Source organism: Drosophila sechellia, chromosome 3R (genome assembly GCF_004382195.2).
Source record: "Drosophila sechellia strain sech25 chromosome 3R, ASM438219v1, whole genome shotgun sequence".
In the NCBI taxonomy this organism is placed as follows: domain Eukaryota; kingdom Metazoa; phylum Arthropoda; class Insecta; order Diptera; family Drosophilidae; genus Drosophila; species Drosophila sechellia.
In genome coordinates this window covers 21067408-21088975 of record NC_045952.1, presented here as the reverse complement: position 1 = coordinate 21088975, position 21568 = coordinate 21067408, and the positions used below count along the sequence as shown (strand labels likewise).

The 21568-nt window shown below is 43.6% G+C and overlaps 3 protein-coding genes across 4 annotated transcripts; 2 read left to right on the top strand and 1 right to left on the bottom strand.

Annotated features, from left to right (window-relative positions):
* Window positions 1-29: 29 nt before the first annotated feature.
* On the top strand, window positions 30-1688 carry LOC6607447 (UPF0676 protein C1494.01). Its single transcript, XM_002032180.2, has 5 exons — window positions 30-226; window positions 463-560; window positions 611-1213; window positions 1276-1418; window positions 1481-1688. Exons 1-5 carry the CDS (start codon window positions 142-144, stop codon window positions 1545-1547), a joined length of 996 nt encoding a protein of 331 aa, XP_002032216.2. The 5' UTR covers window positions 30-141; the 3' UTR covers window positions 1548-1688.
* A 364-nt stretch (window positions 1689-2052) lies between these two features.
* Window positions 2053-10520, top strand: LOC6607446 (UPF0676 protein C1494.01). The gene is made up of 6 exons (XM_002032179.2): window positions 2053-2280; window positions 3560-3855; window positions 8470-8585; window positions 8840-9595; window positions 9885-10069; window positions 10183-10520. The coding sequence occupies exons 2-6, from the start codon at window positions 3771-3773 to the stop codon at window positions 10250-10252; spliced, it is 1212 nt and encodes a 403-aa protein (XP_002032215.1). The 5' UTR covers window positions 2053-2280; window positions 3560-3770; the 3' UTR covers window positions 10253-10520.
* Window positions 10360-20820, bottom strand: LOC6607445 (octopamine receptor beta-1R). 2 transcript variants are annotated; one of them, XM_002032178.2, is made up of 7 exons: window positions 20327-20820; window positions 17632-17829; window positions 17313-17484; window positions 16107-16243; window positions 15851-16033; window positions 15392-15545; window positions 10360-13922 (listed from the first exon to the last, which is right to left on the bottom strand). In XM_002032178.2, the coding sequence occupies exons 1-7, from the start codon at window positions 20740-20742 to the stop codon at window positions 13656-13658; spliced, it is 1527 nt and encodes a 508-aa protein (XP_002032214.1). In that variant the 5' UTR covers window positions 20743-20820; the 3' UTR covers window positions 10360-13655. The 2 variants fall into 2 exon arrangements, with proteins under 2 accessions (XP_002032214.1, XP_032578477.1); XM_032722586.1 differs by lacking the exon at window positions 20327-20820 and adding an exon at window positions 18166-18169.
* Window positions 20821-21568: the final 748 nt, after the last annotated feature.

Genomic DNA, 21568 nt, shown 5'->3' with positions numbered 1-21568 from the left:
AATGCCGGAGTTTGTTTGGGTCAGTCTGCCGGAGTGGCTTGTCGTGTTCACATCGTCTCTTCGGAGGTCTGAGTTTATAGATAATTTCCAGAAGCAATCTATTTGTATTTGATTTACCTACGCGGAGCTTATTTACCAAGAATGATAAACAGCAAGATAAGACAGGACAAGTTGGAAACGCTTGTCTCGCGAAGTGCTGTGCCGATCATCGATCTCGCCCATTGTGGTAAGTTTCCCAGTCACCAACCTATTAAAATAAATTTAAATAAATTAGAAGGAAAAAATACGTACCAGCATATGTAAAAATTGTTTTGGGTGGACACGCACCATCCCTAAAAAGTAACTACTTGATTACAACCTTTTTAAGGGGCGGCTTGATAACATCCAAACCCTCTTGGCACATTAAAAAAGACCCTAAGGAACTCCTTACATTTTATTGTAATAATTACTTCCACTTTCTAGGCAAGTCCCTTGTCCATCGGGTGGGTCAGCAACTCCACAAGGCTTTCACCGAAAAGGGAATCGCGTTCCTGGTTAACCATGGCATAGCAGAAGACAAGGTAATTTGTATGTCCCGTTCTACGCTCTTCTAATGATTTCTTAATTGTAGATCAAAGCTGTCTGGGATCAATTTGACAACTTCTTGGATCTGCCAGCAGAGGTTCAAGATCGCCACAGACGAAAGGATGGTGTTAATTACGGATATGTTAGTCCCGGGATGGAGCGATTTGATGACAGTACTCCAGAACTGCGTCACGCCTACAATATTTGCAAACTGGATGAACAGAATATTCCCAGGGAGGCACTGCCAGAATCCGCCGAAGACATTACCACACTGTGCACGGATTTGAAAGCCATGTCTTTGTACATAATGAAAGCCATGGAGGTGGCCCTGGAAACTACGCCGTCCTTCTTCATCGACAAACACTCCCAGATGTTGGAAGGCGATGACCTAAACATGAGCACCCTCAGGATGCTCTACTATCCGGCGATTGTGGATGATGAGCCGGGCCAGAGCGAGGGTGCCATCCGTTGCGGTGCCCATGTGGACTATGGCACCTTCACGCTGCTCGCCCAGGATTCCGAAGGTGGCTTGGAGGTGCAACTGCCGGGCAGCGAAAAGTGGGAACGGGTGGGTCATCTACCTGGTGCCATACTTATAAACGGCGGGGAACTCCTGTCCATCTGGACCAAGAAGCGTTACCACGCCCTGGTAGGTTATTCCTGGAAACTGTAACTTTCCGGTGGCCTAATCTTATCTATATCCTTTTCTAGCCTCATCGCGTCGTCATACCTGAACAAGAACTTATAAGAACCCGTGGCAGACACTCCATAGCATATTTCTGTCATCCCAATAACTCGATCTTGATATCTCCCAACGATCTGTTGGGTGGAGGGGAGGCAAAGAGTGAGGACAAGTGAGTATTATAATATTTATTTTTAAATATTATATTATATTGGTTTTATTTTAAACCCCAAGAGTATACAGCGCCTATGAACTGATACAGAAAAAGTTTAATGACACCTACGGTCAGCGATATCAATAAGTCAACGAATCTGGGGCAGAAGATTATTACAGCTCTAGCCATATGAAATCATTAGCATTCTTAAACCAATAATGTAACTTCAGCAGCAAAAATTAAATCTAATTGTTTGAATTTAATAAATTATAACATTTACATTTTCAAGTCTAATGTCTACAGCATACAAATGGCTAATATAATATGGTTTAATGTTAAGTTAAGTTAAGTTAATTTTAAGTTATTCAATTAACCGCTTAGCTCTGAGTTTTCTAACCACTCATAAAACTTTAAGTTTATAATTAATTTATATTAATTTATTTTTAATTTACTTATTTCGGACGCCTTACATGCCTTACATGTTTAAAAAATATCTACATTTGACACGAGATTCTACGTAGAAATCGATCATGCTGAAAGTCACGATCTGTGTGACTGTAAAAGTATCGATAGTCCCCCATCCGAGCGCCGATAATGGCGCTATCGTTTTCGAACTGGATCCGAATCCACCGAAGATCGCGGATCGGATCGCAAATGTTTTTTTTTGAGACAGACGCCGTTGCTCTCTGCGCTAGTTCAGGTGTATCTGGGTTAAATTCGCGATCGGAGTGTGTTACAAAATGATGGAAAGTGTGCAAAAAAAGCAGCAGAAAGCGATTCGAAAATTGACTAACTAGACTGTTGGCCAACTGCTGTTCGTTCGGGTCGGGTGTTCGATGAAAAGCGAAACCTGTGCGAAAAAAGAAAGCGAGTTTTCACTGTAAGCAAATGCAAAAAGCCCTCATCGGTTTCAACTTTGAAGTACAAATCAACAGCTTTCCGCTGAATAGGCGCTTCGAGTAGTAGTTTCAGTAGTTTTTTTTGTGAGGTTCTGCTCGTTGGCATAATGTTTTTGCAAGGCAAAAGAGGCGAGGCAAATGCTTACTCATTCCCGGCTATATCTCTGAACCCCGAACCCAACCCCACCCCACCCCTTGAAACAAAACGAATCCATGCAGACTGAAAGACCAGACTTTATTCATCCGGCATTTGCCGAACAAAGCCGCTTGGCAACAGCTCAGCTGGTTTCGATTTTAATTTTGCATTTTTAGGGGGTGAAAAGGCGGGCAGGAGGGCTCACACCTGAGTCCGAGTGCCGTTAAACTGCAAACAGGATCTGCCAGATACAAAACACAAAACACAAGACATCAGACACAAGATACAAGATACATGCCCGCCGCAACCAGAGTATCTTTATCTCGCACATGCATCCGCATTTGTATGGGTATTCGGTTGTATGTATGTATGCATGTATGGATGTACCTGAGCCACGTTAATAGCCATCACAAATATTGCAAAAGCAAACCGAGACGAGGCTACCTGTTGACGGCTTTAGATAGTCTCACCTTTCGAGCCCTGCTCACCATAAGCCGGAATATCCACTGTACTGAGTACTCAGTACTAAGCTCTCTACGTAGAACCCCTATCCCCTTCGCGCTGAACGACAAGTGCTAATTTAGTTATCACAATTTTTGATTTGATTAAATTTTATCTAATTGCGACGCACATGCACATACACCATACCCACCCATAACACACAATCAGTTTCATTTTTGCAAAATAAAATCGTAAACTGAGCTAAAATTCTGGCCAGTCAGGTGCGATAAGCGTCGGAACCCAGAAGTTACGAACCCCCTGCTCCTAACAGCAGGCGGTTAGTCCGCCCAAGAAGAGCGTCGCGATTGTTCGATCGCCCCTCGTCCGCCACGCGCCCTTCTAAATCGAAGCAAAGCCAATCACTCAGGCAGCCGTTCGCATTGCGGATCGTATCGGATCGTAAAGACATAAAGACCCCCTGCCCACCAAATTCTGCTGCCAAAGCCTTTGCTCGCCAGCCAAAAAAAAACAATAGCCGTTGCAAAAACAAATAGCACGAAATTTAAACAAAAACACAAATACGAAACACTCGGATGCGCGATTCGACGAATGTTTGTGTTTTTATTTTTCGCTGTCGGCATAACCAGTCTAATAATCGAATTCTGCGCGCTGCTGCCATTCAGTTTCATTTAGTCAGCCATCGCTGGAAGTGCACCTCGTCTCCGGATCCCGGATCCCCTCCGGTACCCAGAGTCCCCCCTCACCGAATTGTGATAAAGATATAGCGAGCACAAGTGCGGCGAGTGTTCGATTGCTCTCCCCAATCAGAAACCAAAGAACTTTGGACGTCGAAGACCCTCTGGAAGTCACTCGAAGCACAAACACCAACTCACAATGATAAAAACAAAGAGCAGCGACGACAAGCTCGACACGCTCCTCTCGCGCAGCGTGGTTCCGATCATCGATCTCGCCCACTGTGGTAAGTACCCACCTCCCGACCACCACTCCATGGTGCTATGTCTATATATATGTGGTATCCCCCATGGAACCACAACATCCCATTAAAAATGCCGCTGATCGCCACTCCAACTCGTTGCTAGGCAGCCATTTCAGTCAGCGTTCTTACACCGAGAGAAAAGGGCGGGCGTTTGGCATAAATGGGAAGTACCTCCATTCAAAAATAACACTTATCTGTGACTTGTCTCGAAGAGGTGAAAATGATTAGGCCACTCCACTGCTATCAAAATGTAAGACCCACCTGCATAAACAACTTCCACGTTTATATTGCTTTTATATTAATCCAAAAATAAGTTTAGACCATAAAAGCACAGATTGGTATAGTTTAGTAGTGTATAAACTCAGCAAAATAGCTAATGTGTAAACTTTAATTACCCACATGAACATTTAGTAAAATTGTGAGAAACTTAATGATTCATAGATTCCCAAAAATAATGGGGCATAAAACACATACAACAATTTAGGAATATTTATTTAGCTATATTTTGTTTTTTATGTATTTCGAATTCACACTTTTTATAAAATATTATGACGTTTTTCTATCGATAAGATTGCGGTTATTTAAGTAGCAGGAAATGGACAATCTTTTAAATATGGCTGGGGTTTTTTTCAGTACACTCAGGGCACAATTAAGTGCAGTCGTCACTGAGTCATCGACAGTTCTGTTCGGCTGACTATTCCCAATTGTTCAGGGCTAACTAACCGGGCCCCCTAATTGCAGTTACTTAATTTCGTTCGTGGTGCCACAACTACGATGTAGTTAATTTGTTGTAATTACCGACTTGTGCACCGGACACATGGTCCCTGCACCTGCGGTTCTCTCCGAAAACAATTGAATAATGCAAATGGGATCTCCTAGGGCGAGATGGGGGAAGTCTGACTGTAAAGTTTCGAAGAATGTATACCTTATCGCTCAACGTCAACTAATTGAAAGTAGATAGTTAATCTATGAAGTACTTTAATAGAACACTTATGTACATACGTATGCGCCGGGAAACCAAGTATCACGTTGTTATAGCCTGCTATCTTACTGCGATTTCTGGGTATCACAACTCATGAGTAATTTTTTGAGTAAGTGCTCCTTAAGTCAGTATAGATCGTTGTAAGTCAGGCACACTCCTCGATAATTAGAGTATCAGTTTAGTTAGAGAAATGTGGATCAATGTGGTGGAATAATTAAATCAGAATTATTTTTATGCCCATAAATATTACAAATGCTAATAAGAAATCACACTACACACTTAGTATAATTTTTCTTGCTATATGCCAGCTGACTTTAAAAAAGGTATCTGTAAGTTACAGTATCTCTGAGATTCCTAAGAACATTAGATATCTGAGTTTCCTGACTTTGTTTGTTGTTGCCCAGACTACTACTTTGAACTTCTTTGGTTAACCTTTAAGATACCTGGGTTCAAATTTGTTCCACAAGATTTAATGACTTTGTTTGTTCCTCGCCGTTTCTTCTGCCCTTCTTTGGCCACACCAAAATTTTCCATTTGCCCATTGTGTTAACTGGGTCTTTGCCGATACGTGACACAGTTTCTCCTTCTGGAGGTAATGAAACGCCATGGAAATGTAGCGCATACGCACTGTGTGCTTATCGGGCCGCAGGTTTCCCCGAGGGCTCACCCAGAGATTCGAGTTCGCTTGGAGTACAGTGCGGCTTGGCCTTGGTGGAAGCACTCTCTTGACCTTCTCGCCCCACCAGAGCCATTGACCCCCAAAGCAGCTAGCTAGAAGCAATTAAACCTCTGCCTTGCGGCATTTTTATGTCAACGGAACTTCAATTGGATTTTTTTCTCTTCCCTTGTTTTGTTTATACTTCTGTTTTTTTGTTGTGCCTTTTTTTGTGAGCCCCGCGAGGTTTTTGAACTATATTGGAAGTCGGGCTTGTAGCATTTGTGGAATGCCTGAATTTCTATCGACCCAATGTCACTTCATCAAGTGCGGAAACTCAAACAGTACGCACCGAAATGTTTACAATTATTCGAGTTACGGAACCTGATTTCGTTGTGAACGCAATGAGCGAACCAATATTTGTTTACTGGTTGCAGCTTTATTTACACACTGCCGGTGACCATTAGCCAGTGAGCAGTAACCAGTTACCAATTTGGCAACTCGTCCACTCAGTGACGCATCTTGTTTTGGGGCTTTGGGGATTCACTCCACGGCGTCATCAGCGGTGGGCCTCACCTTGTTTGATTTGATGATGATACTACCGAAAGGCGACAGTGCGAGCATGTTAAGTAGTTGGACTTTTGCCGCAACCGATTGAAACTGGCTTAAACCTCTTGATTCTGGGCTTGTCTGACGTGGCTTAATGGCCGCAATCGCGTTTTGCCTGTTTTCTCCATCGAAATATACGTAGAAATTGGCTGCCGGATTTCTCTTGACCTCACAAATTGGTTAAAGCCACCTGAACATCGGTTGATGGGTAGGAATTGAATTAAGTTCTCTTGACAATTCAAATTGACAGCTGGCCAAGCAAATTTTGCAACCTTCAATACATTGATGCCAAGTTTGATTCGCAGGCGATAATGCTATTCTGGTCAATTACCTCTGCCGTTGACTTCTGTGCGCATATTTCAATGGCATTGAAATAATTTTTCCATTAGCATCGACATCTGCAACCATTTTCCCCCATTTAAGCCCATTTCAGCCATTTCCAATGGCCGCAATTCAGTTTTCTATAAATAAGTTATACTGCACGACCATATTTCTCAGCGAAAATTCCGCAACTAAACTGCCGCATATATACGAGCTGAAACGGGTCTATAAATATTGAATTGAATTAATTCGACCGATTCAAGTGGGAAATTTGAATCTATTTGTGGATTATGTTTAAGGGGTTTTTCCCGCATGCGTATATGGAAATTCCAATGATGGGTAAAGCAATTAAACATTTTCGTATATGTTTTTAACGCCGCATTCCAAATGAATTTGCATAGCACTGGCCTAGAATTTGTCCAAGTGTTTAAAGAGTTCATTCGCCCATGCAATTAAATTACAAGCATACAGCATCAAATGGCGTCGAAAAACAAACAATAGAAATGCTTAACGCGTGCCCTCAATTTATGTCTGACCATAAATGCATGAAAGCCAATCAATTTCAGCGATAAATTTGTTCGGCAAGCGCCAATCAAATCGAAAACACAATAAAACATGGGGGAAACAAATCGAGACGCCGAGAAATTCTGGCATTCGATAGAGATGATCTTCGGCCAACTTGGCCTCCTCAACGAATTCGCCGACTGAATCTACTGACTCAATTAGCTAAATTAGCGACAAGTTAGCACTGACAACTAGCTGGCATAGCTGGCTGAAAGCTGAGAAATGGCAAATTGAAAAGCGACTCGCATCCCAATTGCCGCCTAATTGAATTGCATGCCAGCAGAAATCGACTAAGCTACAAAGTGGAATAAAAAAAAACGCACGGAAAACCAGCATAACAAAAATACATGCAAAACTGAAACGCCGCCTAATGAAAACGAAAGGCGATCTGCGGCTGGCGTCAATTGGAATCATTCAATGCGCCCGACTGACCTCTCCGCCGCCTCATCATCCGCATCGTCATCATCATTCCGACAACATCATGATGGTTCCCAGTTGAGCAAGTAATAATAACAATGCGAGCACTTCCCGCCTGACGACAGAACTCCCATACATGCGGAATGAGATGATAAGAGGGCGTAATTGTTATTATTTGTGAAATGCTAAAAATTCTCTAAAAACCCTTATCAGAGGCACTGCGTCACTGTCCAAGTCGGGAGCTGAGGGCAAGCGGCCAGAAGGTGGCTTCCCGTTGTGGATAGCGAAACTATTTATAGATTGCGCATACGCCCGGTGTGACACCGAAGTGACACTGTAGCGGGAAAGTATACACATATAATTACTTTGCATTCCGCGATTTCATTCATGACTTGTCCCTCAATGAGTAAGTGATCACATTGGCCAGCGGTCGGTGCAAGGTCTCTGCCTACCCTATCCTTCTTCCAGATATCAGCTATCTATCTAGCTACTATATATATGGTATATATTCAAAAGTCCAACTTTGACGCGCCAAATGGTTGGCGGTGTGGAACGCCATCCTCGCCACTTCCGCTGCGGCTTTTCCGCGGCATTTTCTATTTAATTTTCCGCTGTGCATTGTCAATGCCGCCTTCGTTGCATTGAAATTGATTGCATTTACCTTTGCATTGGGCCATTGCACATTATCGAGTTCGCAATGGTGGGTTATTTGAGATTCCAAGCAGCCGATTATCTTCGCAAAGTGAGGGTCTTACGAGCTCGTGGGTGGCACGTGAATGTGAGTGTGGACGCCTCTTAGCCACACTTCTCAATGGCCCATGACATTCAATTTAGTGGCCAAGTGTTCGCGAGCCAGCTATTTACTGCCTTCGGCAACAGAGTGAACAATCTGCCATAAACACGACCCATAATTTATGGTCTTCAGGTGGAAAACAATTCAAAGAAGCCATAAAGAAAAGACCGCAAAGCAATTAGCGCTTGAGTGGCAGTTCCGCTGATTATTCCCACGCCCGCAAATCAATTCTAATCCCGATTCTGTTTATTCCAGGCATCGAGGAGGTGCCGGTCAAGTCGGTGGTCAACCGCGTGGGTCACCAGCTGAAGAAAGCGCTCTCCGAGAAGGGCATGGCCCTGCTGGTCAACCATGGCATCTCCGATGAGAAGGTAAGACAACTAGTAATATATACACTTAAGATTAGGAAAGAGATGGGTTTTATTCACTATTGATTAAATGCCAAAATACGTCATTGCCAAAGCAGCAAATCTAAAACCGCATTCATATCAGCCTGATAATAGTTGAAATTAATAGCTTCTATTCCCGGGGGAAACGTATCTGTAGAGATAAGACAAAAATTTAGTTTCAAGGTTATTTTACTCGTTTTCACTAATGCAAAGTTTCCCCATTGTCTTTGGATCAGCTCAAGACTGCCTGGGATCACCTGGATGACTTCGTGAATCTGCCGCCGGACATCAGACAGCACTATATCCGTGCCGAAGGAGACAAACATGGCTACGTGAGTCGTGGTCAGCAGCAGCGATTCGATGGCAAGTCGCCGGAGCTGCGCCACGCCTTCAATATCAGCACACTGAACGCTCAGAATCTGCCGGAGGAGCCGCTGCCTGGATTCGCGGACCACATCAGCACCCTGGCCACGGACTTCAAGGCGCTGGCCAGCTTCATCCTGCAGGCGCTGGCCGTCTCCCTGGACATTCCGCACACGTTCTTTCTCGAAAAGCACTCGCACATGTTGTCCGGCGACCACGACAACATGAGCTCCCTGCGCATGCTCTACTACCCGCCCATAGTGGACGACGAGCCCGGCCAGAACGACGTGATCAAGGGTCGCTGCCAGTACAGCTACCAGCGCTGTCTGTCCAACCAGCCGGACTTCCGGCCGGAGCACAATCCCCGCGACGAGGACGACCTCAACGAGGTGGACGGGCCCAATGGCCAGTTGTTCGAGCACAAGCTGGGCAACGGCGCCGTCATCCAGTGTCCACCACACGTGGACTACGGCACCTTCACCCTGCTCTCCCAGGACTCGGAGGGCGGGCTGGAGGTGAAGCTGCCCGGCAGCGAAAAGTGGAACCGCGTGGGCCACCTGCCCGGCTCCATACTCGTCAACTGTGGCGAGATCTTGAATATCTGGACACAGGGACGATATCCCGCATTGGTGAGTGTCCAATGAACTAAATTAGTCTGATTTACTTATCATTGTTACAACTATGCAAATACTACTAGAACACAGCTGTAGTAATAGTAAATATTTGACCAGCTTTAAGTCTGTTTTTGGTAATAGGTGAAAAATACAAATACCTCACTTTTTAAAACTATTTTTCCTTATTAAAGTTCTAGAGTATAATGACTTTAAAGTCCACAAATCAAATTGTTTTCAAGCTGGTCTAATCAGTTAGTTCTTGTGTAATTTATAAAAACCCTAATCTATTTTATACGACCCCCAGCAACATCGCGTGATAATACCGGAGCAGGAAACTATTCGGGCTCGTGGCCGCCACTCGATAGCGTTCTTCTGCCATCCGGACAACATCACCACGATATCGCCCACCGATCTGCCCAATCCAGATGCCGTCCAGGACAAGGCGTGTCTCAAGCAGCGCAAGAAGTCCTTCAAGGCGGCGAAAGAAAGGTGAAATTGTACTCTACTTTTATGTCCATTTCCTGTACTAACTCGCAGTTCTTTGTTTCTTTTCTTTTTTTTTTGGCTTATCGCCTGACGATTGGTGACCGTAAATTCAACAGAGTCTACAATGCCTATCAGTTGATACAGAAAAAGTTTAGAGATACGTATAGCAGTAACAATCACTCATAAGCAGTAACAACCATAGACCATAGTCGGTCGAGCCATCCATCGCATCTCTACCTGAACTGGGATGAAGTTCGTCGTGGGAACGGATGGGGAAAATGAAAAGCAGCAACTCATATGATGATGTTTTGAACCTTTTTATTATTACCTTTACTTTTATTCCATACGATTGTAATTGCTTCATTTCATTAAATTTATATGTATCGAGATACTATATACAATACATGCATACACCGTAAACATATCCCTTTGTATAATAAATATATATGTATAATTTAATATAGTTTCCACTGAAAAACGCACATGTTAACATTTACTTAAGTCGAGGACTTTCGGTTTCGCCTTATGTTTTTTTCTCGTGAAACTTGGAAGGTATCTGAGTACAATTCCGAAATTGACCGACAATCGACCACAAGATTCGTGCTATCTGACTTTTTGTTGTTTGTAAATATTGTTCACAAGTTAATTAACATTTTCCTCCGGTTGTCATATTTATTTGTATTTCATATTTAATGCCGTGTGGCCGAGTTACGTATGAATATATGAATTTTCGCATTAATTTGTAATTACCTTCGTGTGGTGGTCTGCTTTTAAAATTCTCTTTATATTCGCGCCTTTAATGAATCGATTTCAACTATTCACATGCATAATACATTCAATATTTAACAATTATCTGACTACAATTATTATTATTAGACACTCAGTTTGTATTTGTGTTACAAAATAAGCTGCAGCTCAGCGTTTCTGTTGGACATTTAATGCATTTCAATTTGGTTTGGCTTCGATTGCAGTGAGTGCTCCGAATGATTTGTTTAATTTGAACATTGAGCTTCATTCAGCTGATTTATATGCTTAGACTGGTAATATCTTAGGTACTTGGTATATCTACTAGCAACGTACAGTGTGAAAATGTAGTAAACCAAAATAAAACGAATCAGTCATATAAGATCTTCAAACAGTAGCTGGCAGAAAATAGTTGCTCAACTCATTGTCACCCATGGGATTTGCATATGAAGATTCTGTGTGGAATGTGCGAGAATCGTTAACATATCTGGGATTGCATCATGGAATAATGACTCGGCAGCATACTTTTCTAGGCGACTGTAATCGGCGTGAGCTTCGCCTCATTGCCATTATTTAATTATTTACTTTTCGACAGTTACGTGAGTTTTTTAGTTGGTTTTTTATTCGAAAGTCACATGCTCCCGTGAGTTGACATGGCAATTCGCGTTTAAACTAAATCGTATTTTTGTTAATTATAGCTGTTTTTGTTATTTCCGCTGTGATCCAGGTGGTTTACGGACACGTGCCACACTTCTACGAAAAAATACCCTAAATTAGAGAGGGTAATACTAAATAATGCAAAATATGACCTAACATTGAGGTACAGATATTTGAAAAAATTTATTTGAGGAAACAAAATAAGCATTTTGTAACTTCGAGTATACTGAAAATATTTGTTCTATTTTTGATGTGCTGAGATACATAAGCGAATGTCTTGTTTCCTCGTTGTACTAAAGTGCATTGCACCTGGAAACACTTGCGGCAACAAAGAAATGACTTATGTAACCAAAAATAGGTACATTTCAGTTATTTTAGTCGAAGCAAAACGGTTTAAAGAGCATTCGCATTTTGTACTTCAGCTTCTTATCGTTCGACGTTAATTTAGTTAACAATATTTGGCTACATTTCAAATGTTATCAACGCGGCTGCTCGCTGCCAACTTTTTCGTGTGCGTTCTGCAGTTTAAACAAAGTGTCGAGAGTTAAATAAAGTAAATATTGACACGCCCATTGTGGGCGGGGGTTGGTCGGGACAAGGAGGGGTGTAGTCATGCCGACAGAGAGGGAAGATGCTCATTTGTCGACGGTGGTGAGCTCTTAAGCCGGCGCTTTAAATAATGACTGCGAATCGTAGGAAAAATTCGGCGTTTTATGCATGTCGTATAGATACTTTTTGCAACGATTTGATATTTTGGGCAAACAATTTTAGCCAGCTTTCTTTGATTTATGGGCGCAATGGCGGTGACAAATTCGCGCAGGGGGCGTGGCAGTTGCTGATAATATTCCTTATATCTCCTACTCAACTAATTTCGAGTCGAAAGCGAAAGTCAACTAAACAGGCTTGAAGTCTGGAGATTTAGTTTATTGTGCCTTGTTAAGATTGTCGAGGCAAGAGGAAAGCATTTTGGGTATTAGTCGCACCTGCTCAAAATATTACAAAAAAGTTCTACGAATGTCAGTTGCATCTAAGTGCAGAAAGGTACACACATAAATGCTATATATGTATGTGACTACAGGTATAGTTCGTATATAATATATAGCTCTAGAGCTAGTTCGACTACAACAACAGTATGGGACTTAGAGTCGGGAAACATCAAAGTTGTGGCTAAACCCCCAATGGATACGTTAGTCGTGCGCTTTAGGCCCTATATGTATACCTTCGCTGGTTATGTTTTATGACATATATAATTTGATTGTATTTCATTATGTTAATGTATTATGTTAATGTATTTAACGAACCAAATGAACTTTGTCATTACATCTAACAGAACTGAGAGTATGAGTTTTACAAACAATACGAACACTCTGCTACAACTAACATTAGTTTTTGTTTATGGGAGATTTGAAGTGGATTTAAGGCCTGATTGAGTGCTTTGAATATGTGGTTGATGTTTTAATTAAATCATTTTCAAGTCACTGATAAAATAAAAGTGTCAGTCTTTATTCGCTAATCGAATAAAATGTGAAAGAAGCAGAGAAGTTTGATAGTATTTAAAGTTAAAGTTTAAAATAATAGAATAGATTAAACAATTTAAGTAATAAGATAAATAATATTTTCATTAAGTTCAGCAGTTCAACCACACCTTAAACCTACACTTTCTTTCTCACTACATACTGTTGCACAGTGTAGTTTTTATTTGCGATTCGTTTCAGATTACCAATCAATGCATATTTCATATTTTATTATTTTTTTTTTGGTTAACATCTATCTTTTTATATACGTATATCAAACATTCAATTCATATATCTATTTGCATGCGCATTTATAAACATCTCGTTATGAAATTCCTGACTCCATGACACTTAAATATGTATGTCGCTGTACATACTTCTATAAGATTTCAATTTATTTTGCACGTCAATTTGCTGCTCTTGAAGGCTTTCTTTAATCTGTGGGATTGTCGTATTGTTGCTGTGGCTGTTGCTCTAGCTATTATTTGTGGTTAAATTCTTTTTTAGCCCTCTTAGCAGCCATTTTGAGGAATGTTAATGTCGAGTGATTTGTATTTGTAAGCTGGCAATCTGGTTTCTGGAGAACACTTGCAGTGCACTGCGCACTCATCTCATGAACAGACATTGCGAAGCCCTGGAGTTGAAATCAAGTATACGCCATGTGTGTTTTTCGTTTAGTTGGTGTACAGGGGATGCAGCTGCTGCATCTGGGCGTCCATGGTGGGTGTGACATTGACGGCATACTGGCGGGCACGCATCACGCTCATGTGAATCTCCGACGAGGCCGTGGAGTTGACGCAGTTGGCCATTTCGGCGGATCCGGATCCGGCCCGTTGGGCTCCATTGGTTCCCCGGCGACTGGGACCGCCGAACTCCAGATCCCGGTCATCGTCTCGCCCCCTGCCACGTCGACAGAAGTAGAAAGCGTAGGGAAACAGACTCTGTGGGAAGAAGAGCACACCCAACTATGAGTAGATGAGATAAACTCACATGCTATCGTTAGAGTACGCTATGTAATTTAATAGAGTTAGCTCGCTACTGTACAGCACTCAAAGGTTAAGCATACGCCGCGTTGGACGGGCGACACAATCGACAAGGGGGATGGTGTTTTTTTTCGGGTGCTGGCGGCACATGTCTGTGACAATTTGGTTTCACACAGAAAACAAAGGCTAAAGGGATAGAAACAAAAAAAAACAACAGACACACACAAAAAATGCTAAACGAAATGAAAGGCCGCGCATTCATATAAAAAAAGGGACGAACAAGGACCCGTCCATGTGCCTCAGTGTGTGGGTGTGTTGGTGTTGCTGGTGTGTCGAAGTGTGCAGCATAAAAGGGAGAATTTTTAGAGAAAGAATAACATTTCATCATCAGCATTTACGCTTGTGTGGATGTGGAGAAGGTGTAGGTGTAGCTGGGCATACATACAAAGAAGAGGTTCCGTTTTAATTTAAATATTACGTTTTATGCTTTCTGTTTTCTGTTGCATACTTTGGCGGGCTTAGCTTTTGTTGGGCCATAGGCAACGAATCAGCACAGTTAGCGCCAGCTGTGCGTGGAAAGAGAGATGGTATATGGTATATGGTACTATATATGGCAAATGGTAGTATACGATGGTAAGTGGCAAGCAGAGTGTTCAAGCGATTAGAAAGCCCAAGCATTGAAACCCCATTCACTGCCCCATTCCCCATTCACCATGCCCGAAAGATCCCCTCGAGAATGAAACTGATAGAGAGACAGAGGCAGGCGCAGGCAGAGCTGTAGAGCTGTAGAGCAAAGAACGTGCAGAGTTTTCAGTTCTTCAGGCAGAGGAAAAGCTATTTTGCTGCTTGGCAAACAGTAGATGTGGATGAAGAAGCATTTCAATCAACTAATATGAACGCTACGCTATCTAAGCTCTCCGCGGAACACTGAGCTGCACTGAGAAAAAAGCAGGAGGTAATGTTCTTATTTCGATATCTTTCTTCTGTTTGTAAACTATCACTATATGTGATTTTAATATTTTCTTATTTGTTAGTCGTGTAACTGGAACAAGGTTACTATAAGTTACTTGATATATCTGATTAATTTTGCATGTTTTTTCTCAGTGCACCCGTGATGCTATGCAATAGCTACCAAAATAATTGCTAAACGTGAGCCTCGTCGGTGGGGCGCTGGTGGTGGCGCCTCCGCGTTGCCAGTCGATACTGTTGTCGAAATGGTGGCCGCCGCCGCTTCTGTGCATTGGGTGGCGTTGGCCCTGTCCTTTGCGATTGCAGCAGTTGCCGAAGCCCTGTACTAAGTCTAAGGTGGTGCAGAGAATTCAGTTTTGGATGCCCGAACAAAGCGAAATTGAATAGAATAAAAGTCCCATCAAGATGTCGAAGTGGAAGGTATATGCAAATTACTCGATGGCCAGCCCGCAACTCACCTTGAGGGTCTTCTTGAAGGCGGCCCTGAAGTCGCGGTTGAAGTATGCATAAATAATGGGGTTCAGGGCCGAGTTGAAGTAGCCGATCCAAAACAGGATGCCAACAAGCAGGCGCGGAGTGATGCAACTATCGCACAGCGAGGATACGATGTACCTGTGGTTTAATTGGAGAAGGGAAAGGGGTTAGATTCTTCACTTTCAAGTAGGTGGACTAGTCACTTCAATAGTGAATAATAACTATTGCTTAAGTCTACTTTGCCCGTGTTATATATCCCGTGTTTAATCCCAAAGAAATATATATATAAATATATTTGATAGTTTATACAAACTTTCCGGCCACCTATAGCACGGAAAGTGCAATTATTTGATATAAGCCCGAGTTAATTAAAAACTTCCGTGCACTTGATCCTTAGAGTGCTAGCGATAATTTGCCCAATTTGAGCCATCAAGTATACGCACCAGAGGAAGAACGGCAGCCAGCAGATGAGGAAGGCGCTCATGATGATGCCCAGGGTGCGGGCGGCCTTCCGCTCACGCCGCATCGTCGAGATGGTCGACTGCTCCACCTGAATGCTCGGCCGGGGCTTGGGAATTTGGCTAATCTGCAGATGCTTCTCCAGCAGCAGAGCGGCCACCTTGGATCTGGGCGCACACAATAAGTAATTAGAGTTAATTGGCAGCGGGCAAATGGAGGGGCCACTCAAATAGCTATTACCTGTACACCAGACGCTCCTGCCGGTCGGCCTCCTGGTAAATGCGGTAGTACATCGACAGCATTACGATGCCGGGGATCCAGAAGCTCATCGACGAGCTGACTATGGCATACGCCTTGTTCACTTTGAACTCGCATATCTGTAATGGTGGGAGGGGTGGTGGGCGGCATCGAAATCGGAATCGAAATCGTTGCGATTTGATGGGCAACTCAATTAGCGACTATCAATAAATCAAAATGGACGTTGAGCAGTGCAGTCGGATGCCAGTGGCAAACCCTAATGGAGCGTAATGCTCGGCAATTGCCAACTGCGGCTGGCGGCGGCCAACGTTGCGTATGAGCAACGGCGATTCCGATGGCAATTGCAATGGCAATGCGATTACTGCAATGCCAAGTGCGACAATAAAAACTCAATTACGCTGTGCATTACGGCGATGGCATGACAAAAGGCCACCAGAAGACATCTAATCAGATTTACGGCCAGGACATTCTGCCTGCTCCGCGCTGACAGTTATTAGCATAAACAAGTAAAACTAATTAAAGCCCGTCCCAATGTACTGTATGCAAATGCCTGTCAGGCGTTCCAGGCGTCCTTCCAGGTGGAGACCCGAAAATTATGCACAGCCTGTGCTGAAGTCAGCCTGAATGGGAGCGCACAAAACCGGAATGGAATTACCTACATTTATTTCTACATCAGCATTTTATTGCGCAATGATAACCGCAGTGGAGGGAGGAATCAGTAGCAGCAGCTGCTGACGGGCAGAGAATACATATATAAATGTATATATTTGTAGATGGAGGAGGTGCTGCCAAGGAGCTTGCCAAGTATTTGCGGAGGAAACCAATAAAATGGAGTAATAAATATGCTACCTGTCGGCTGGCAGCCTGAAAGGCGTAAAACTGCTTCAGCCACACAAACATAAATCAATTTCCGTTGAGGCGGGTCGGGGGAAAAGTCAAAGGTTGCCACTGCCACATGGACGCCCACGTGGCATCGAAGGCATGCAAAATGCATGCAAAGTCGATACTGTTTCAACTAAATTAGAATTTTCTATTAGTTTGATGTGCAAGAAAATTGAATAAATAATGTAGGTGCACACACCGGATCGACCTGCTCAACAAATCTGTGGGCTCCTTAATGGAGCTATTCACTATTGTGCAAATAGTATATTTAATTGTCCAATTAAGGGCTTTAAGTAAGCTACTCACATGCGGATTCGATTTGAGATACTTGTAGTTCTCGGTCGTTGTGTACCATCCGGAGCAGATGGGCAGGAACGAGAGGAGCGCCGGCGAAAGCCACACCATCAGTAGCATGATGAACACGCGCCGCTGTGTCATGATTAGTGGATAGTCCAGTGGCTGCACAATGGCGTAGTATCTGCGGGCAAAGGGAGAAAGGTATTGTCACAAGAAACTATGGAACAACTATTCAATTTGATGGGTATATAAAGAAAGGTATAAAAGACATCCAAGTAGCACTCGGAACTTCAATTATTCCACAATGACAAAGTAAACCCGGACTCACCTGTCGACCGATATGCAGCAGAGGTGCATGATGCTGGCGGTGGAGAAGTAGACGTCGAAGCTGTTCCACATGTCGCACATCACGGATCCGAACATCCACTTGCCCGAGATCATGACGGAAGCATTAAATGTCATCGCACAGAGGGCCACCAGCATGTCGGCGACGGCCAGAGAGACCACAAAGTAGTTGGTAATAATGCTGTAAGGAGGAGGAGTAAGTGCTGGGTTAAAACTAAGCAGGAACCAAGACGGAAGCCACACAGCCAACCAAGAATGGCAGAATGAACCTAAAGCCTGAGTGCCAGTGGTATTGAGAGTGCCAAGTTCTCAAATTAAATTTGTGCATTAAGCTTTCAAGTCACTCAGAGCTCACAGCGCTAATCGTTCCTTCGGATTGCTGTCCAACTTGAGTTGGAAACTTTGGTGCGCACATTGCGCATACGCCGCGTGTGACCGCCGTTTCATGTACGGAACGGCGCTTCTCTGAGTGGATTTCATTGTTTAATGGGTTAATTAATAATTAGCTTAACGCCACCGCAATTTCCACCAGCGATCATCAACGTTGCGTGGCACCGCAAAACGTTAAGTCAATTACGTGCACGCGGCGTATACGCTATGTGGAGCAGCAAATGCGTTTATCGGCCGTACGCACTGATTTCCAAACAATCAGGCGTACATAACGCCATTCCACGGATACAACCGCAACCGAATGGGCATTTGGAATTCAAGCTTAAAACCATAACGTCTGCGGGAACCTGACTCTTCGTACCACAACGTCGCAAATGAAAGTTTTGCCTTCAGTCTAAACGGTTTAATGTGCCAGATATACTTTGGAATGAATTTGTTTTCGTTTGTATCCGACCTTTATCTATTAAACTCGTTAACAATCGCTCGCCATTTTGCCATATTTCACTAGGACATTGAACCACCTCCCGCAAACCTAATTACGGCCACAAACTGACGCCCCGAAAGGTCGACTCTTTTGGAGCAAGCTTAAAGCGACCAAAAAGTACAAAGGCAAAATACCCGCATCACAGGCAACATGAAAATGCTATTGAGGCGTTACCCAAAAGCCGATTATATAGTGGGTGCTCGGGAATGAAAGGAGGAAACTTGTTGGGTGTCAAGTTTGATTACAATTATGAGTCGGCACTTTCGGCAGGCAGCCATCCTGGAAAGCTCTAATTAATAGGAAAAGCGAGGGAACACTTTCCCGGCTCTTCCTTGTACTTGATCTTCAGTCTGTCTTTAATTTGTCACCCAATTTATCGATTCGTGTGACATGAATAATTTAAGTTGAGTGGCCGGCCAATCGTGAAAAAGTCGCACAACTGTCGTCCAGATGGCTTATCCTGAACATGTAAACATGTGACCTGATTCCGCTTGGTCACAAGGTTTTCAGATGGTGGCCAGGTAACATGGGACCTAAGTGGGAATACATGTTGTTTCGTAATTAAGTCTAATTTGCCGTGATGATTTAAACTGCCTAGCGAGGCGGAAAAGGTGAAAATGGTGCGGAAAACGCACATGACAATGAGCCCAACAATAATGAAAGAGATGCTGGCACACAGCAGTTGAGATAAAAACGGCAACGCAATGCCAACGTGGCATAGACGTAGTCAGGGTCAGGTCCCAAATTGCCTGTCCCTGGCAGGCTAAATGAGCCTCATCCCCCTGCTCATCCCCATGAACATTCTCATCCTCGCTGGCAGCCACAAATGTCAGGTGTGCGTTGGTTGGTTCCAAGGTGAAAGGAATACGGCAATGACAGTGGAAGACGTTTTCCCGGGGCTGCTTTAATAGTCTGCGCCTTGACATTGAATGTCCCGGGGTTAGGTTACACCATTGTCGCCTCGCTCCAAGTGTTTTATGTTGGGTTCTTCAAATGCCAGCGGTGTTGGGCTTTTGAATTTGCGACTGAAACACGTACGTACTTTGCTACCTGGATACCTGGAAATCCCTCAACCGCCCACGTGGCCATATCTCATGTGGGGGTGGCGCCCAATTCATAAATTTGACAAATTATATGGCCGCACATAAAGTAAATGCCAATGGCGCCCCCGTAAGTAGGCAACAATATTTGTATGCTCGCTCCTTATTAACATTTCTAATGTAATTACGCACGTATCTAGCATTTAACTTGGCCAACCAACCACGCCCCCCTCTGAAGTGTTCGGTGGGCGGACAAGATGAGTTCTTTGCGCTTGACACGCAAAAATGATGGAAAATATGATAAATTATGACAAATTAATGGCCGCAAAAAAGGAGGCAGCTACTCGTTAAGCCGAGCGCGGTCAAATCGCACAAAATCGCTCGGCAAAAAGGAGCAAACAAAGAAATAAAAGAATGGAGGGGGGCCACAGTCATGTCCTTGACAGCTAAAACATCCGCGATTCGTGGACATTGTGGCAGGTTACAGCTCAGGCAATTTACCTTAAACAAAAGCGAAAGTAAGGGTTCTTTTAATATTTGCTTACTAATGTTTTGATGTTGAACTTCAATGCTTTGTCAAATTATTATCTGAGTAACATAAAGTTAGACGTTCCCTGCCAAATGCACACATTGAAATGTGTGGAATTTGGAAATTGGAAAAAGCCAATTGATTCATGGCGACAAATTAATGAAACCCAGACATTTGAGCACACACATGTCCTGACCAACGGATATGGCTAGAACGCACAATGGCAAGGACTCACCGCAATTTCCGGTGCCGCATGACGGACACAATCACCAGCATGTTGCCCAGGATGGCGGCCAGTATGATGAAACCTATAATGAAACACTTGACGAAGACTAATGCCAAATGGCTACTGCCGTCGGCGTCGTCGGTGGATCCTTCGCTCGCCTGGATGTCCTGCGGCTGTCCGGCGACCACGTCTTCGACGGATACGGCGATGCTGCTCCCACTGCCCACCGCACTGCCCAGTCCCTCGTCGATGAGCCCGTCGGCAATGAATTTCAAATATCTGGCATGCGAGGCGGACTCCTCCAGAACGGGTATTTTGCTCGCCAGCGGCTCATTTGTCCCGCCACCAAAGCTGCTGATGCTGCCCTCCAGTATTGTCCTGGTCGTGGTGGCCGACATGGCCTGGAGTCTCTGCAGTAGCGTCATGGTAATGGCCACGGGCGTTGCTGGTGTGAGTGGACTCCTAGTTTCCAGCTCCAAATGTCGCACTAATGCCACGGACTAAGGACGACATGCTGTATGACATTTGCTCTCGTTCTGATGACTCCTATTATTGCCAATCGTTTGCCAAACCCTGCAATTGAAAAAAAAACTAGATTTATTGTCTGCCATATTTATGAGTTGGCCAACAGCAGTTTGAAAGCCAGTTTGTGGATGGAAAAGAAAGTGGTATTTGCACATTTGTATTTGCCAAGTACTTAAATAAACAAAATACAAATAGAAGCAGTTTAATTGCTGGGGAAAGCTTATTTATATTTGTATTTGATTCTGAAATAAAATTAAACTTGAAATAAATATTATAGAGCTATGAATATGAACTCGTTCCTAGAGGATGAAATCTACAATTTATGCCCATTAACAGCAAGCTAGGTAAGCTACTGTAAGTTAAGATAGTATCATCTAAGCCGTATATTCATCAGTTGAATGCTGCTTGGGATTCCGCCGACGCGTTCCTGGATATCGAATCCATTTACATTTGCATCAATTCGGCATTTGTTGTGACAGCCAAATGAACCGCAACGTGCTGCCTATTTGTCTTCTATCCGCCTGCTCAGCCGCCTTTTCAGCCGCATGCCCCAAATCGTGGAACATGCAAATCCAAATCTGGGAGGCGAGGCAGCCAAGTAGGCGGAATCAGGGCCGGAGTTAAGCCCATAAACACCTTGTGGCTTTGATGGCATTGTATGGGTATATAAATTTCGTTAGCCGCAGGCTCGTCCAGACAGTGAAATTGAAACCCAGTTGGAAACAC